The sequence below is a fragment of the Salmo salar genome, chromosome 12 (genome assembly GCF_965601325.2).
Source record: "Salmo salar chromosome 12, fSalSal1, whole genome shotgun sequence".
In the NCBI taxonomy this organism is placed as follows: domain Eukaryota; kingdom Metazoa; phylum Chordata; class Actinopteri; order Salmoniformes; family Salmonidae; genus Salmo; species Salmo salar.
Genome location: NC_138302.1, coordinates 68,457,683 through 68,474,026, shown reverse-complemented (window position 1 = coordinate 68,474,026; position 16,344 = coordinate 68,457,683). Strand labels below are relative to the sequence as shown.

The 16,344-nt window shown below is 40.9% G+C and overlaps 1 protein-coding gene across 1 annotated transcript; it reads right to left on the bottom strand.

Moving 5' to 3' along the window:
• Window positions 1-559: 559 nt before the first annotated feature.
• Window positions 560-16,076, bottom strand: LOC106565535 (peptidyl-prolyl cis-trans isomerase FKBP11). Its single transcript, XM_014132778.3, has 6 exons — window positions 15,726-16,076; window positions 15,434-15,496; window positions 14,622-14,712; window positions 14,400-14,433; window positions 14,065-14,135; window positions 560-814 (listed from the first exon to the last, which is right to left on the bottom strand). The coding sequence occupies exons 1-6, from the start codon at window positions 15,837-15,839 to the stop codon at window positions 606-608; spliced, it is 582 nt and encodes a 193-aa protein (XP_013988253.1). The 5' UTR covers window positions 15,840-16,076; the 3' UTR covers window positions 560-605.
• Between the last annotated feature and the right edge of the window lie 268 nt (window positions 16,077-16,344).

The window sequence follows — 16,344 nt, the reverse complement described above, 5'->3', positions numbered from 1 at the left end:
AGGTAGCGGTCCTGCTGCTGGGTTGTTGCCCTCCTACGGCCTCCTCCACGTCTCCTGATGTACTGGCCTGTCTCCTGGTAGCGCCTCCATGCTCTGGACACTACGCTGACAGACACAGCAAACCTTCTTGCCACAGCTCGCATTGATGTGCCATCCTGGATGAGCTGCACTACCTGAGCCACTTGTGTGGGTTGTAGACTCCGTCTCATGCTACCACTACAGTGAAAGCACCGCCAGCATTCAAAAGTGACCAAAACATCAGCCAGGAAGCATAGGAACTGAGAAGTGGTCTATGGTCCCCACCTGCAGAACCACTCCTTTATTGGGGGTGTCTTGCTAATTGCCTATCATTTCCACCTGTTGTCTATTCCATTTGCACAACAGCATGTGAAATGTATTGTCAATCAGTGTTGCTTCCTAAGTGGACAGTTTGATTTCACAGAAGTGTGATTGACTTGGAGTTACATTGTGTTGTTTAAGTGTTCCCTTTATTTTTTTGAGCAGTGTATATTAATTACAAAATTAAAATAGAGTATTTAATACAATAATAACAAAAAACTCCCTTGTTTTTAATTTTATTATTTAAATAGTTATGTGAGTCTCCTTCATTTCTTCTTGCTCTTCTTGTCCTTGGCCTTCTTCTTTCCTGGCCGCTGGGCATTGGCCTTGTTATAGAGGTAGAGGCCCACCATGCCCAGAAGAGTGGGAACCAGGCCCAGACACACTAGGGGAAAGACATCATTCACCATCTTCTGCCATGGGGTTGCCTGGATCAGTGACATCACCTCCACCTCAAACTCTAGAGCAGCATCAGCTAACAGGACAGATGGAAGAAGAGAGGAGGATCAAGTACTGGGTTTAGGGTTGAAAAATTCCATTAACTTTCCCAATATTCCCAAGTTTTCCTTAAATCCTGGTGGGAAGCTTTCCAGAATTGTGAGGGAATAAGCAGGGAAATCCAGAATCCTCCAATCTGGATTTATGGAAAATCAGGGAATCTTGGAAAGTTTTGCAACCCTAACTGAGTCACATTGTTGTATGTACTGTAAAAAAATTTCCTGTCATTTGTACAGTAAAATAATGGCAGCACAGAAGCCAGTAAATAACTGTATATTTACAGGACCTTTAAAGCAATGCAAATTTACAGCATATTACTAGAACACCTAACTACAGCAACATGCTGTATTTCTAGAATTTACAGTGCATTACTAGAAGAACAGTAATTAGTAAACTGTTGCAGATTTACAGTGCATGCAGCTAGTGCCAACATGTATTTTGTAACAGTATAATTGGAATACAATGTATTTTGTATTTTTACAATACAAAAACAGAGGTGCAAGTAGCCTGCTTAACTACAACAGCATACTCGCTAATGGTAACAATCTTTTTACTTGCTATGACTAATATGTTCTTGTTATTCTACTGTAGTTTAACGCACTGACTGTAAATCACTCTGGATAACATTGTCTGCTAAATGACCAAAATGTAAAAATTAACACTTGCCAAGCACACTCCTGGATATTATTCTAATGAGCTCTGCCCCCCCAAAAGGCCACATTTGATCAAAATACAAATAGTTTGAGGGCAGACCTGATTAGAAATGATACCTAAATGAAGACTTGCAAAGCAAACTGATGGGTAAGTGTGTTAAACTAAAGTTGATAAAAAAATTAAAAAAACATCAGTCATAGCAAGTAAAACGTTTCTGTAACCGTTACTGAAAATGTTGTAGTTAAAGTTTATATTTGGATAAATATAAAGATTATGTTTGGATCAAAGTATGATGACCTAATTATTAAGGGGATAGGGTGACATCACCCTAACACAAATTTTAATACACCAATTGTAACTTGATATTTAAATAAGTACTGCCTTGTAAGCAACATCGGAGAAGGCGTGTTTAAGGAGGGGCGGGGTTTATATAGCTACTCTACTGGTGCTAAAAAGTGACTGTACTGTGTCAAATGTATGGCAAATATATTTACAGTGTATTTGGAAAGTATTCAGACCCTTTGACTTTTTCTATTACACCCTTATTCTAAAATTGATTATACTTTCTCAATCTACACACAATACCCCAAAATGAGAGAGCGAAAACAGGTTTAGACATTTTTGAAAATGTATTAAAAAAAACGAAATACCTTATTTACATAAGTATTCAGACCCTTTGCTATGAGACTTGCATCTGGTTTCCATTGATCATCCTTGAGATGTTTCTACAATTTAATTGTGGAGTCCACCTGTGGTAAATTAAATTGATTGAACATGATTTGGAAAGGCACACACCTGTCTATATAAAAAGGTCCCCCAGTTGACAGTGCATGTCAGAGCAAAAACCAAGCCATGAGGTCGAAGGAATTGTCTGTAGAGCTCAGAGACAGGATTGTGTCTAGGCACAGATCTGGGGAAGGGTACCAAAACATTTCTGCAGCATTGAAGGTTCCCAAGAACACAGTGACCTCCATCATTCTTAAAAATGGAAGAAGTTTAGAACCACCTAGAGACTCTTCCTAGAGCTGGCCAACTAGCCAAACTAAGCAATCGGGGGAGAAGGGCCTTGGTCAGGGAGGTAACCATGAACCTGATGGTCACTGGCAAAGCGCCAGAGTTCCTTTGTGGAGATGGGAGAACCTTTCAGAAGGACAACCATCTCTGCAGCCCTCCACCAAATCAGGCCTTTATGGTAGAGTGGCCAGACGGAAGCCACTCCTCAGTAAAAGTCACAACAGCCCGCTTGGAGTTTGCCATAAGGCACCTAAAGGACTCTTAAGACCATGAGAAACAAGATTCTCTCAAACCAAGATTGAACTCTTTAGCCTGAATGCCAAGCTTCACGTCTGGAGGAAACCTGGCACCATCCCTATGGTGAAGCATGGTAGTGGTAGCATCATGCTGTGGGGATATTTTTCAGCGGCAGGGACTGAAAGACTAGTCAGGATCAAGGGAAAGATGAACAGAGCGCTCAGGACTGCATACTGGGGTGAAGGTTCACCTTCCAACAGGACAACGAACCTAAGTACAAAGCCAAGACAAAGCAGGAGTGGCTTCGGGAAAAGTCTCTGAATGTCTTTGAGTGGCCCAGCCAGAACCCGGACTTAAACCCGATCGAACATCTCTGCAGCAACGCTCCCCATCCAACCTGACAGAGCTTGAGAGGATCTGCAGAGAAGAATGGGAGAAACTCCAAATACAGGTGTGCCAAGCTTGTAGCGTCATACCCAAGAAGACTCGAGGCTGTAATCGCTGCCAAAGGTGCTTCAACAAAGTATTGAGTAAAGGGTGTGAATACTTATGTAAATGTTATGGTGGAAATTACAAGATAGTCAATACGTTTATTTCATCAAATGGTTGTTTTATGCAACAGAATAGAGGGTTCTTATAACTCTATTGTGTCTGTGTGAACTGAAAGTTGGCCTCTGGGAGAACACTGACAGGAGATTTACAATGTCTTTGGGGATACCGCATTCCAGAGCATGAGTTAATGTTTCTGTACTGGGGTAACAGGGGGAGATGGCTCCAGTATGGATTTGGGGGGGCCCAGACACTGGTCTCTACACAATGAGAACTGTTTTTACAGCAGATACTGTATGCTTTGAATTATAAGTATCTTTCATACAAATCTTAACCTTGTGACCCATTCCTTACATCTGGTGTGTGTCATGTAGACGGAAGGAGGATGGACTTTGCTACAAAATGCTGTGGCTCAAACCAGCTCGTTGAGTTCTCAGTGATCACCTCCAGGGGTGATTACCGACCTGCTCCATTACTACACTAATTAAATAATCAAGTTTGATTGTAGAGAAATCTAAAAGTCTCTCCTTTTGATTACAATAATTCCACCACAATGTTTATTTTTTTTTAAATATACAAAAATGTCTAAACCTGTTTTTGCTTTGTCATAATGGGGTATTGTGTAGATCGTTAAAAAAAAAACATTCCATTTTCGAATAAGGGTGTAACTTAACAAAATGTGGAAAAAGTCAAGGGGTCTGAATACTTTGCGGATGCACTATATTTCTCCCCTTTCATCGAGAAGCCCCTGACTGCAGTGTGCAGTTCGGGGCCGGGCTCAACCCTTCCCGTCTCCTTCAAGGTCACCCAAGTTGAGGTTCACGTCGACGGTATCAACATCAACGAAAGCGAATCTTAAATCAAATCTAACCCACATGGATAAAAATCTAAACCATGGAAGTGAGACTGTCATTATGCATAATGTACTTTGTAATATTCATGTTATACCAATGCAGTGGTATATTTTTATATAATCAACTACCGCACCGATGTTAGCATAGCGTTAATTAGCACGTGAGCTAGCTAATTAGCAATGGCACACATTTGCACATGAGCTAGCTAATTGCTTACAATGAGGCAATCTTATTTGGACAAATTTGCCTACTTGAGCAGTAAGCCTAGGTTTACATGTACAGTTATGTAATCGATTTGATCGTTGATTTTCTGTGTTTCTTCAATGTAAGCCTTGTTGTGTTTGGCTGGCTCTAAATGTGTATCGTTGATGCCGACGGCCATTCCCTAAAAGTTACACAGTATATACACAATAATTAAATGCCTACTGCTTATTTTATGCCTTTCTAATTATCATGCCTTTTATGTCTATGCTTATTTTCTTTGATGTATAGAGACACGTTAGTGTTATTGGAGGGCGAGAGTCCCAAAATTAAAAAATGCAGCAGCAGTCAACTTCATCACTGTCCCTTCTGCACATATAAGGCTGAACAATATATGGTCAACAACCACATCAGTCATGCTTCTGTGAGGCACAGAGATACTATTTCTTTCTTTGTTTATTGAATATGATGTTCAGGTTAGATATTTCTTTAAATTATTCCACTGAACTGTACCATTTCATTGTCATTTCTTTATTGAAGAATGTACCTTGTTCACTCCACAGGGCCTACCAAAGCAAGGTTTCTCAAACAATTGCTGGGTGTTTGTTTTGATGGTAAGATGCTGCCTATTCAGTATATTAGTCCACTGTTGTTATTGCTCATACTTTTTCTTGTTTATTATTCTTGACACTTTTTGGGACCCATTTCCTACAGTTTTACACTACATACACAATTCATACATCAAACTCCTGCAGAGCTGTACGCTGATGGGACATGCTGTGACTTCTTGGGGGGGGGGGGGGAATGTCTTCTACATCCTGAAATATATTCCTGGGGGGGGGGGGGGGAATGTCTTCTACATCCTGAAATATATTCCTGGGGGGGGGGGGGGGGGGGGGGGATGTCTTCTACATCCTGAAATATATTCCTGGGGGGGGGGGGAGATGTCTTCTACATCCTGAAATATATTCCTGGGGGGGGGGGAGATGTCTTCTACATCCTGAAATATATTCCGGGGGGGGGGGGGAGATGTCTTCTACATCCTGAAATATATTCCTGGGGGGGGGGGGGGAGATGTCTTCTACATCCTGAAATCTATTCCTGGGGGAGGTGGTGGTATTATATTTTACTATTATCATTATGGTTGTTGTTATCATAACTATCAAACTTAACCTACTCTTTGTATGTAATGTATGTCATTCAAACATTATGGTCTGAAGAAGAGGTTGAAAGATGGAAAAAGGCGACGAAAACAAAACACACTACAGGTAGATGTCATGATGAGTGGTATACTCTTAAACCAGTGTTTAAAGACTTAACCCCCCTCTCATATGTTGAGTGGTATACTCTTAAACCAGTGTTTAAAGACTTAACCCCCCCCCCTCGAATATATTTCAGGATGTAGAAGACGTCCCCCCTAAGAGGTCACAGCATGTTACATCAGCATCCAGCTCTGCAGGATCAGGTACTGTATAGGCTATTAGCTAAAGTAAGGTGACCTCTTTTACACACATCCCTAGAGGTTCCCTTACATTACTTAATGACCACAATCTGTTTTCGTTCTAGACGATACTGAAAACAAATTGCATGGTGAACTGGGAGCTGTGAACTGGGTATGTAGTCTACTGTGTATAATGCTGAAGGCTTGATGCATGGTGAACTAGGAGCTGTGAACTGGGTATGTAGTCTACTGTGTATAATGCTGAAGGCTTGATGCATGGTGAACTAGGAGCTGTGAACTGGGTATGTAGTCTACTGTGTATAATGCTGAAGGCTTGATGCATGGTGAACTAGGAGCTGTGAACTGGGTATGTAGTCTACTGTGTATAATGCTGAAGGCTTGATGCATGGTGAACTAGGAGCTGTGAACTGGGTATGTAGTCTACTGTGTATAATGCTGAAGGCTTGATGCATGGTGAACTAGGAGCTGTGAACTGGGTATGTAGTCTACTGTGTATAATGCTGAAGGCTTGATGCATGGTGAACTGGGAGCTGTGAACTGGGTATGTAGTCTAATGTGTGTAATGCTGAAGGCTTGATGCATGGTGAACTGGGAGCTGTGAACTGGGTATGTAGTCTACTGTGTGTAATGCTGAAGGCTTGATGCATGGTGAACTGGGAGCTGTGAACTGGGTATGTAGTCTAATGTGTGTAATGCTGAAGGCTTGATGCATGGTGAACTGGGAGCTGTGAACTGGGTATGTAGTCTAATGTGTATAATGCTGAAGGCTTGATGCATGGTGAACTGGGAGCTGTGAACTGGGTATGTAGTCTACTGTGTGTAATGCTGAAGGCTTGATGCATGGCAAGATATAATAGTTGTGAAGACTTGTTGAGTAGTTATAGATATCACTGAAAACCCCTTTAGTAATAGTGTCTATTGTTTGCATGGTGGTATTGTGAAAGTGGGGTGTAATTTGACTTGATCACCCAATGAGGCACTACTCTTAATATTTATTCTTCCTTTTTCTTCAAGGAAGCAGATGTTCTTCTCAGGGACAGCCTACAGGCAGCAAGGTGGTGCGAACACCTAACATTTAAAGACACCGTTTCCCTCCCAAGTGTAACTGGGATGGACGGGGAAGACGCATTGCAACTCTTAAAGAACTACGGTTGTATGATGGAGGGGGAAGACCACATTACAACTCTTAAAGAACTACGGTTGTATGATGGAGGGGGAAGACCACATTACAACTCTTAAAGAACTACGGTTGTATGATGGAGGGGGAAGACCACATTACAACTCTTAAAGAACTACGGTTGTATGATGGAGGGGGAAGACCACATTACAACTCTTAAAGAACTACGGTTGTATGATGGAGGGGGAAGACCACATTACAACTCTTAAAGAACTACGGTTGTATGATGGAGGGGGAAGACCACATTACAACTCTTAAAGAACTACGGTTGTATGATGGAGGGGGAAGACCACATTACAACTCTTAAAGAACTACGGTTGTATGATGGCCTGGATGAAGAGGAAAATATTATCCTCAAGGAACCATTCATGTTCTCATTACAGTTACAGAGATTATGAGATGTTCTATGTGGAGGCAGTTGACAACAAGAAAATGTTGAGGAGCAGGAGTGAAGCCATTTTTGAGGAGTGGTCAAACCTTGTTTTTGTCTGCTGTGTTAATTGTGTTGTTTAGTAAAGATGACGTAGAAGTCACCCGAGTCTCTGATCTCTTTACTGAAGCTGGTATAACTTAATGTACAGAGCACATTCAGCTTGTCAGTATGTCTATATGGTATAGTCTGTCTCCATTCTCATGAGGAAAATAAGTAGCATTATAAATCAGGATAGGTAGTAACTCTCTCTCTGTGTGTGTGTGTGTGTGTGTGTGTGTGGGGGGGGGGATATACACACACACAGAAATTATAATTACAAAGTTATAACATTTATCAAAACAATTTTAACAATACATGACATCCATAACAAGTCTGTTGTTCACTGAAACAATATCAGTAGCTTGTCTCAAATATAGCATGAAGCAAAAAGTGTTACAACTCATGTGCTGGTACCACTTTATATAATATTTCTTACGATCTTCAAAAATGAAATATGTTTGTATTCAACGTGTGCCTTGCAGAGTGTGACTGTCAAACCTCAGATTGACAACATCAACAAAGGGGGGGGGGGGGGGGGGCATCACAAGAGACATGCTAAACAGAAGTTGTATAAAAAAAAAAAAAAAAAGTACATCATTGATGCAATTTCAATGTTTGAGTTGCTTTGTGTATCACCAAATTAGCTTGAAATTATTTTACTGCAACACTGCATCCAAGTTTCTTGACATAGGAATCTCAAAGAGCTGTCAGTCAAGGTGAGCTCATGAATATAAGCTCCCCGCCCACTCAGCCTGTCTTTTCGAACTTCCTGGTAGTTGGCCATGACAGAAACATTACTTTCTAAAATATTTAACATTTCTATCCCCCCAAAAATATTATGAGGTATATTTTAGTCACACAAAAGGCTGTTTTACATGGGAATCAGAATGACTGTTCGGACATTTAAGGATAGATTGGTCTTCAAGTTATTTTGTGGTTGTAACAAGATACCTTTTGTTGTATCTTTGCCCAACTCTGGCTAGTGCCAAATATGTTACTGTAATATTCACAGTAACTTGCCACCAGCTTCCTGTAATATAGTACAATACTGTATAATTTGCCTACTATATTGTAAGTAAATGCTACTGTCATTTTTATGTTGGTATTTTACTGTAATTCCATGGGATTGGTGCAAGCAGGTTGGCTACTAGGGATGTCCCAGCAGTGTCTGAATCCTGGCTTAGGAAGGCCACCAAAAATCCAGAAATTTCCATCGCCAATTACAACATTTTACGTAAAAATAGAACTGCTAAAGGGGGCAGAGTTGCAATCTACTGTAGAGTTCTGTCATACTATCCAGGTCTATGCCCAAACAGTTCACGCTTCTACTTTTAAAAATCCATCTCGCCAGAAATAAGTCCCTCACTGTTGCCGCTTTTTATAGACCCCCCCTCAGCTCCCAGCTGTGCCCTGGACACCATATGTGAATTGATTGCCCCCCATCTATTGTCAGAGTTCGTACTATTAGGTGACCTAAACTGGGATATGTTTAACAGGATCTCAGCAATCACTGCTTCATTGCCTGCGTCCGTTATGGGTCTGAGGTCAAACGACCACCCCTCATCACTGTCAAACGCTCCCTAAAACACTTCAGCGAGCAGGCCTTTCTAACCAACCTGGCCCAGGTATCCTGGAAGAATATTGACCTCATCCCATAGAGGATGCCTGGTTATTCTTTAAAAGCGCTTTCCTCACCATCATAAATAAGCATGCCCCATTCAAAAATAAATGTAGAACTAAGCACAGATATAGTCCTTGGTTCACTCCAGACTTGACTGCCCTTGACCAGCACAAAACCATCCTGTGGCGTTCTCAGCGATATGCATCTTCTCAGGGAAGTCAGGAACCAATATACACAGTCAGTTTGAAAAAGCTAACCTTTGCTTTCCTAAACAGAAATTTGCATCCTGCAGCACTAATTCCAAAAATTCCAAAAATGCCCAATGCACTGAGGCTGGGAAACACTCACCACCGATAAATCCACAATAATCAAGAATTTCAATAAGCATTTCTCTACGGCTGGCCATGGAAACACCTGGATACCCCAACCAACAGCTCTGCACCCCCCGCAGCAACTGGCCCAAGCCCACCCTCCCTGCTTCTCCTTCATCCAAATCCAGACAGCTGATGTTCTGATAGAGCTACAAAATCTGGATCCCTACAAATCAGCTGGGCTAGACAATCTGGATCCGCTCTTCCTAAAATTATCCACCGTCATTGTTACAACCGCTATTACTAATCTGTTTCAACCTCTCTTTCGTATTGTCTGAGATTCCTGAAGATTGGAAAGCAGCCGTGGTCATCCCCTCTTCAAAGGGGGAGACACTCTAGACCCAAACTGTTACAGAACTATATCCATCCTGCCCTGCCTTTCTAAAGGTCTTCGAAAGCCAGGTGAACAAACAGATCGCCGACCATTTCGGACTGCTCTTAAATGCTAGTAAAACGAAATGCATGCTCTTCAACCGATCGCTGCCCGCACCCACCCGCCTGACTAGCATCACTACTCTGGACAGTTCTGACTTAGAATATGTGGACAACTATAAATACCTAGGTGTCTGGCTAGACTATAAACTCTCCTTCCAGACTCATTAAGCATCTCCAATCCAAAATTAAATCTAGAATCAGCTTCCTATTTTGCAACGGGACCTCCTTCACTCATGCTGCCAAAAATGCCCTCGTAGGGCTGGCTATCCACCAATCCTTGACTTGGGCGATGTAATTTACAAAATAGCCCTCAACACTCTACTCAGCAAATTGGAGGCGGTCTATCACAGTGCCATCCATTTTGTCACCAAAGCCCCATATACTACCCACCACTGCAACCTGTATGCTCTCGTTGGCTGGTCCTCGCTACATATTCGTTGCGAAACCCACTGGCTCTAGGTCATCTATAAGTCTTTGCAAGGTAAAGCTCCGCCTTATCTCAGCTCATTGGTCAACATAGCAACACCCACTCCTAGCACGCGCTCCAGCAGGTATATTTCACTAGTCATCCCCAAAGCCAACACCTCCTTTGGCCTCCTTTCCTTACAGTTTTCTGCCAATGACTGGAACAAACTGCAAAAAGCTGAAGCCTCATATCTCCCTCACTAACTTTAAGTATCAACTGTCAGAGCAGCTTACCTGCAGCTGTACACAGCCCCATCTGTAAATAGCCCATCCAACCAACTACCTCATCCCATATTTGTTTTTCTGCTCTTTTGCACACCAGTATTTCCACTTGCACATCCGCATCCATCACTCCAGTGTTAATTGCTAAACTGTAATTACTTCGCCACTATGGCCTATTTATTGCCTTACCTCATTTGCACACACTGTATACAGATTTTTCTATTGACTGTATGTTTGTTTATCCCATGTGTAACTGTTGTTTTTGTCGCACTGCTTTGCTTTATCGTGTCCAGGTCGCAGTTTTAAATGAGAACTTGTTCTCAACTGGCCAACTTGGTTAAATAAAAAAATAAAATGTCTATTACAGCATATTATATATCACTTGCACTTCTAGAGGTATAAACAAAGGCTTCCAAACTGGAAATGAACAGACCAAAAGAACTTAGGAAAACACATATAATTACTTGCTGACACTCAGATTTGTCCCTTATACACATGGAAGTTGTATGGGCACTACTACCACATCAGTTCAATTGGTACAGCATTCTCACTAATGGGTACAACAAATATAGCCACTTACAAGGCATGCCTTGAAATATGTTAATGAGCCAAAGATTATTTCCCCTCCCACACCTTTTTCCACAGTGCACCATAATTGACAGATTGCTGCAGTAAATATAAAGCAAAACAGCACTTTGTTAAATTGTATTATTTAATAAAATTTCAGCATATGCTAACAGTGAATATGTAATCATATTGTAATTACATACAGTATACCAATTAATATTTGGTGTTTTACATCACTTGTAAAGGATTTTAAACTGACAGTAGCTAGGTTTCCATCCAATTGGCGACATATTTTCATACGAATATTCTAAAATACGCATCACAACAATATTTCCCACCAGATGTATTTCCATCAAATTGACTTGTTGGGGATAAAAGCCTGTGCGTGAAGCCGTACTGCACATAAAGATACAATTTGCAGTTCAAATCCCATGTACCAAATAATAAATGAAGTTAAATTGTTTCCATCGCATTTACAACTCTACTGATGGTTCTCACATTTTTGTTCGTTTATATAGCAGGTGTGCCCACTGGTATTTCCACATGCGCTTTAGCCAACAGCTCGCATATACAGTGCGGGTATAGTCTGCATGAAGAGATTATTATGGACAACAAAAGCGAGATTATTTGTATTTGTCAAACGGCAGCCAAGCGTCAATGATAATTTCACCATAATAAGACCCTTGATACTTATTGGAATTGAGCATCCAGCTCATAACTTATTTCATCTGTATCCTAATAAACTGCATGCTTTTCCAACGAGTCGTTGTGGGACACACGTCATCGCGTGGCTCCAAGTTTACGTCGATATGACTGGCAGGGCAGTGTCATCAAGGTGAAATGCAGTATTTATTTAGCGTTTGTTTCTTTGTATTATTGAGTGTGTACAATGCTTTCAGAAAGTATTCACATTCTTTGACTTTTTCCACAATTTGTTGTGTTACAACCTGACTTTCAAATTATTATATTGAGATGAGTCACTGGCCTACACACAATACCCCATAATGTCAAAGTGGAATTATGTTTTTTAGAAATGACTTGAGTCAATAAGTATTCAACCCTTTGTTATGGCAAGCCTAAATAATTTCAGGAGTAAAATGTGCTTAACAAGTCACATAATAAGTTGCATGTGTGCAATAAGTGTTTAACATGATTTTTGACTGACTACCTGGCCAGCAGCATACCACCCTGCATTTCACTGCTAGCTTGCCTCGACGCTAAGCAGGTTAGTCCTGGTCGATCCCTAGATGGGAGACCAGATGCTGCTGGAAATGGTGTTGGAAGACCAGTATGAGGCACTCTTTCCTCAGGTCCCCCAAAAATATCCTGATGCCCCAAGGCAGTGATTGGGGACATTGCTGTGTAGGGTGTCATCTTTGGATGGGACGTTAAATGGATGTCCAGACTCTGAGGTCATTAAAGAGTGCATTGCCCTTATCGTAGGAGTAGGGGTTAACCCTTGTGTCCTGGCTAAATTCCCAATCTGGCCCTCATACCGTCATGGCCACCTAATCATCCCCAGCTTCCAATTGGCTCATTCATCCCCCTCTAACTATTCCCCAGGTAGTTGCTGTAAATGAGAATGTGTTTGCAGTCAATTTACCTGGTAAAATAAAACCTAGTCTCTGTACCCAACACATACAATTATTTGTAAGGGCCCTCCGTCAAGCAATGAGTTTCAACCACAAAGACGAGGTTTTCCAATGCCTTGCAAAGAAGGGAACCTAAGCAGATATTGAATATCTCTTTGAGCATGGTAAAGATATTAATTACATTTTGGATGGTGTATCATACATCCAGTCAATACAAAAGAACAGGCATCTTTCCTAACTCAATTGCCGGAGAATAAGATAACCGCTCAGGGATTTCACCAAGAGGCCAATGGTGATTTTAAAACAGTTACAGAGTTTAATGGCTGTGATAGGAGAAAACTGAGGATGAATCAACAACATTGTAGTTACTCCACAATACTAACCTAAATAGGGGTTGGGTTAAATGCAGAAGTTGTACAACTGACTAGGTATCCCCCTTTCCTTAAAAGGACAGAGTGAAAAGGAAACCTGTACAGCACACAAATATTCCAAATCATACATCCTGTTTGCAATAAGGCACTAAAGTAAAACATTTGGCTAAGAAATGAACTTTATGTCCTGAATACAATACATTATGTTTGGGGCAAATCCAACACAACTCATAAAACTGAGTACCACTCTTCATATTTTCAAGCATGGTGGTTGCTGCATCATGTTATGGGTATGCATGTCATCGGCAAGGACTAGCAAGTTTTTTAGAATAAAAACAAACATAATAGAGCTAAGCACTGGCAAAATCCTACAGGAAAACCTGGTTCAGTCTGATTTCCAAAAGACACTGGGAGACAAATTCTCCTTTCAGCAGGACAGTAACCTAAAACGCAAGGCCGAATCTACACTTGAGTTCCTTACTAGGAAGACAGCGAATGTTCCTGAGTGGCCGAGTTAGAGTTTGAACTTAAATTGGATTGAAAATGTATGGCAAGACTTTAAAATGGCTGTCTAACAATGATCAACAACCAACTTGACAGAACTTGAAGAATTTTTTTTAAATAATAAAATGTGCAAATATTGTACAATACAGGTGTGCAAAGCTCTTACAGCTGTAATAACTGCTAAAGGTGATTCTAACATGTATTGACTCAGGGGGTTTGAATACTCATGCAATCAACATGGTGTTTCATTTTTCCAGATTTTTCCCCCACTTTGACATTAGAGTATTTTGTGTAGATCGTTGACCCAAAAAATTTGTTAAATCCATTTTAATCCCACTTTGTAACACAAAATGTGGAAAAAGTCAAGGGGTGTGAATACTTTGAAGGCACTGTATATGATACATATATACAGTATGCGTATGTACGTGTGTGTATATGCACATGTGTTTTTTTAAGTACCTGGGATAGTTGGAGGGTATCCTCTTTTTCCATAGGCAAGGTGTGGTGGAATAGTGGTCTTGATTTTTTGTCTGGAGGAACATAAGACAGAAAAAGCCTATTCTTATAGGTTTGCATGTTTTACACTACTATTTTTGTGACATCCTTTTAACAGTCATTTGAGACAGGATCTTTGTGATTGCTTCACATACTGGAAATAACTATATTTTAAAGTAGTTATCCTAGTTCATATAATATAATTTTTGATTTCCTAGTGAAAGTGGTTCTCTTACATAAATTAATGCTACATGTCCCTTTCAAAACGTTGTATTGGCAGACCTTGACTGTTTACTTACCCTTCACAAACTCCTACCAAACTCTGTTCCAGACCTGTTGGAGATACAGTATTTCATGTTATCTTTATACAGTGACTGATGCGATAACAAAAACACTGCACTGCTGGTGTGAGCTAAATCTGAAGGTATATTGCTGTTTGAAACATAAGCTAGTGTTCTTGTTATTTTGTGTAATCAATATCAGGTCTAATACAGGCAATTTGAATAGTTAGGTGATTTTACCAGGGATAACTGTCCTCTTTCCCAGCTCAACAACAAGAGGGTCCCGGGACAGTGATGAGTCAATCACCTTGCCATCAGCAAGTAGTTTACCCTGTTCAGAGCATTGGAACAATATGAATGGAAGAAGCATGTTAAAAGAGGGATTTTGCATGCAAGCAGTGATTAGAATCTAAATAGAAGTTTAAGATGCATTCCCTGCAAGTCACATTAAAATGTTAAACACTTGACAGACTTTTCTCAAATGTCTTTATAGGAGTGGCTGTATGTCAGGTGAGGCAATGGTCAAACTCAAGCATGACGCTTCATGAGTGACGAGTTTCGGTTGGACTACTGCCCTACTCACAGCCGAGCAGGAGTGCTGACGTGTTGCACCTCCCCATCGCAGCACCGAGTAGAACGTCTGGCACGCGTAAAACGTGTCATTTTTTTCGCCACATGGGGTAAAACATTGCAGTTTACTTGCCATCCCAGATATGAATACAAACGATGTGTAATGCAAAATAGAAAGTGTTTTTTTATCTGATAATATTTGATGCCACATTCACGAATTTCCAAGTCTCAAATGAAACACGGTAACTTGTTACTCTGCCACAGACAACATTGTATTGACTATAGTCAAGTTTGACGTGCAATGAATCAGAACCATTTAAAATGCAGAGCACACTTTTGACCAGATTTCATTCACATTTTCCAAAAAAAGTAGTTGACATCTCTCAATAAGCAGGCTAGGTCTGAAGTCAAACAGGGCGGTGCCTATACCTTAGAAATTGAAAATGTTTTTAGGCCATTCATTTCCACTCCTTTTTGCTTACCGTATAGTGGATTTGTAGCGTGTCTCCCATTTCTGACGTTATAGAGCAAGTTTCGGGTTTCACCTTATGTAGGGGAGAAGAAAAAAAGTGAGATATTTGAATTGCAAATAAATACGAATGCATCGTTTTATTACACAAAATGTGCGATACATTGACAATTATAACAACCAAAAACTGATACAATGTTTCAATTTGGTCTGAACGTTGCAATGAATGGCATTCGGTTAGTGCAAGAGTCGCCACTTTCCTATCGCTCTATAGCCTACGATAGACAGACAAAGACAGAACTCACCAAGGTTTCCACCAATAACTCTTCCACAACATTTTGCTCGGATTCGCCTTCCTGTGCTGCAACATAAACGAAAGCAGCTAGCAAGACTAGGATGACCCCAGTCTTGGCTTTCATTTTAAATCCGAACTTTTGGAAAACTATCCAACTAACTTCCGTGAAGCCGTAGAACAGCAAGCACCAACGACTGACCACCACAGACAATCGGTCGAATAGAGATTCGGAGGTACTGTGTGTATATATAGGCTAGACGCCAGTTAAGGCTGATGTGTTGTTATAATATGGTGATAACGATGCAGTCGACCCGCGGACCTGTATAGCCGAAGTGACTGCGAAGAGCCCGCCTTAAACATTCCGCCAGCATCCCAGAAGTCAATTGCTGATAGGTAACGGTGCAGTTACATTATTTGTGTCGGTTGAGGGCAGTAGTGAGTCTTCTAAAAGCCTCAGCAGTATCAGTACCCCCTGAAAAAACAGAATTAATATTCCCTTTAAAACCCATAGTGGCCCTCGACGGGGTTTCTTTCATTTACTACAGCGGCTGTGAACGGCCTTGTTTTTCTAACAATAATATGTGTCAGTTTCGCAAAATGATCTTGCAAACAATCTGGTATCGTATTCG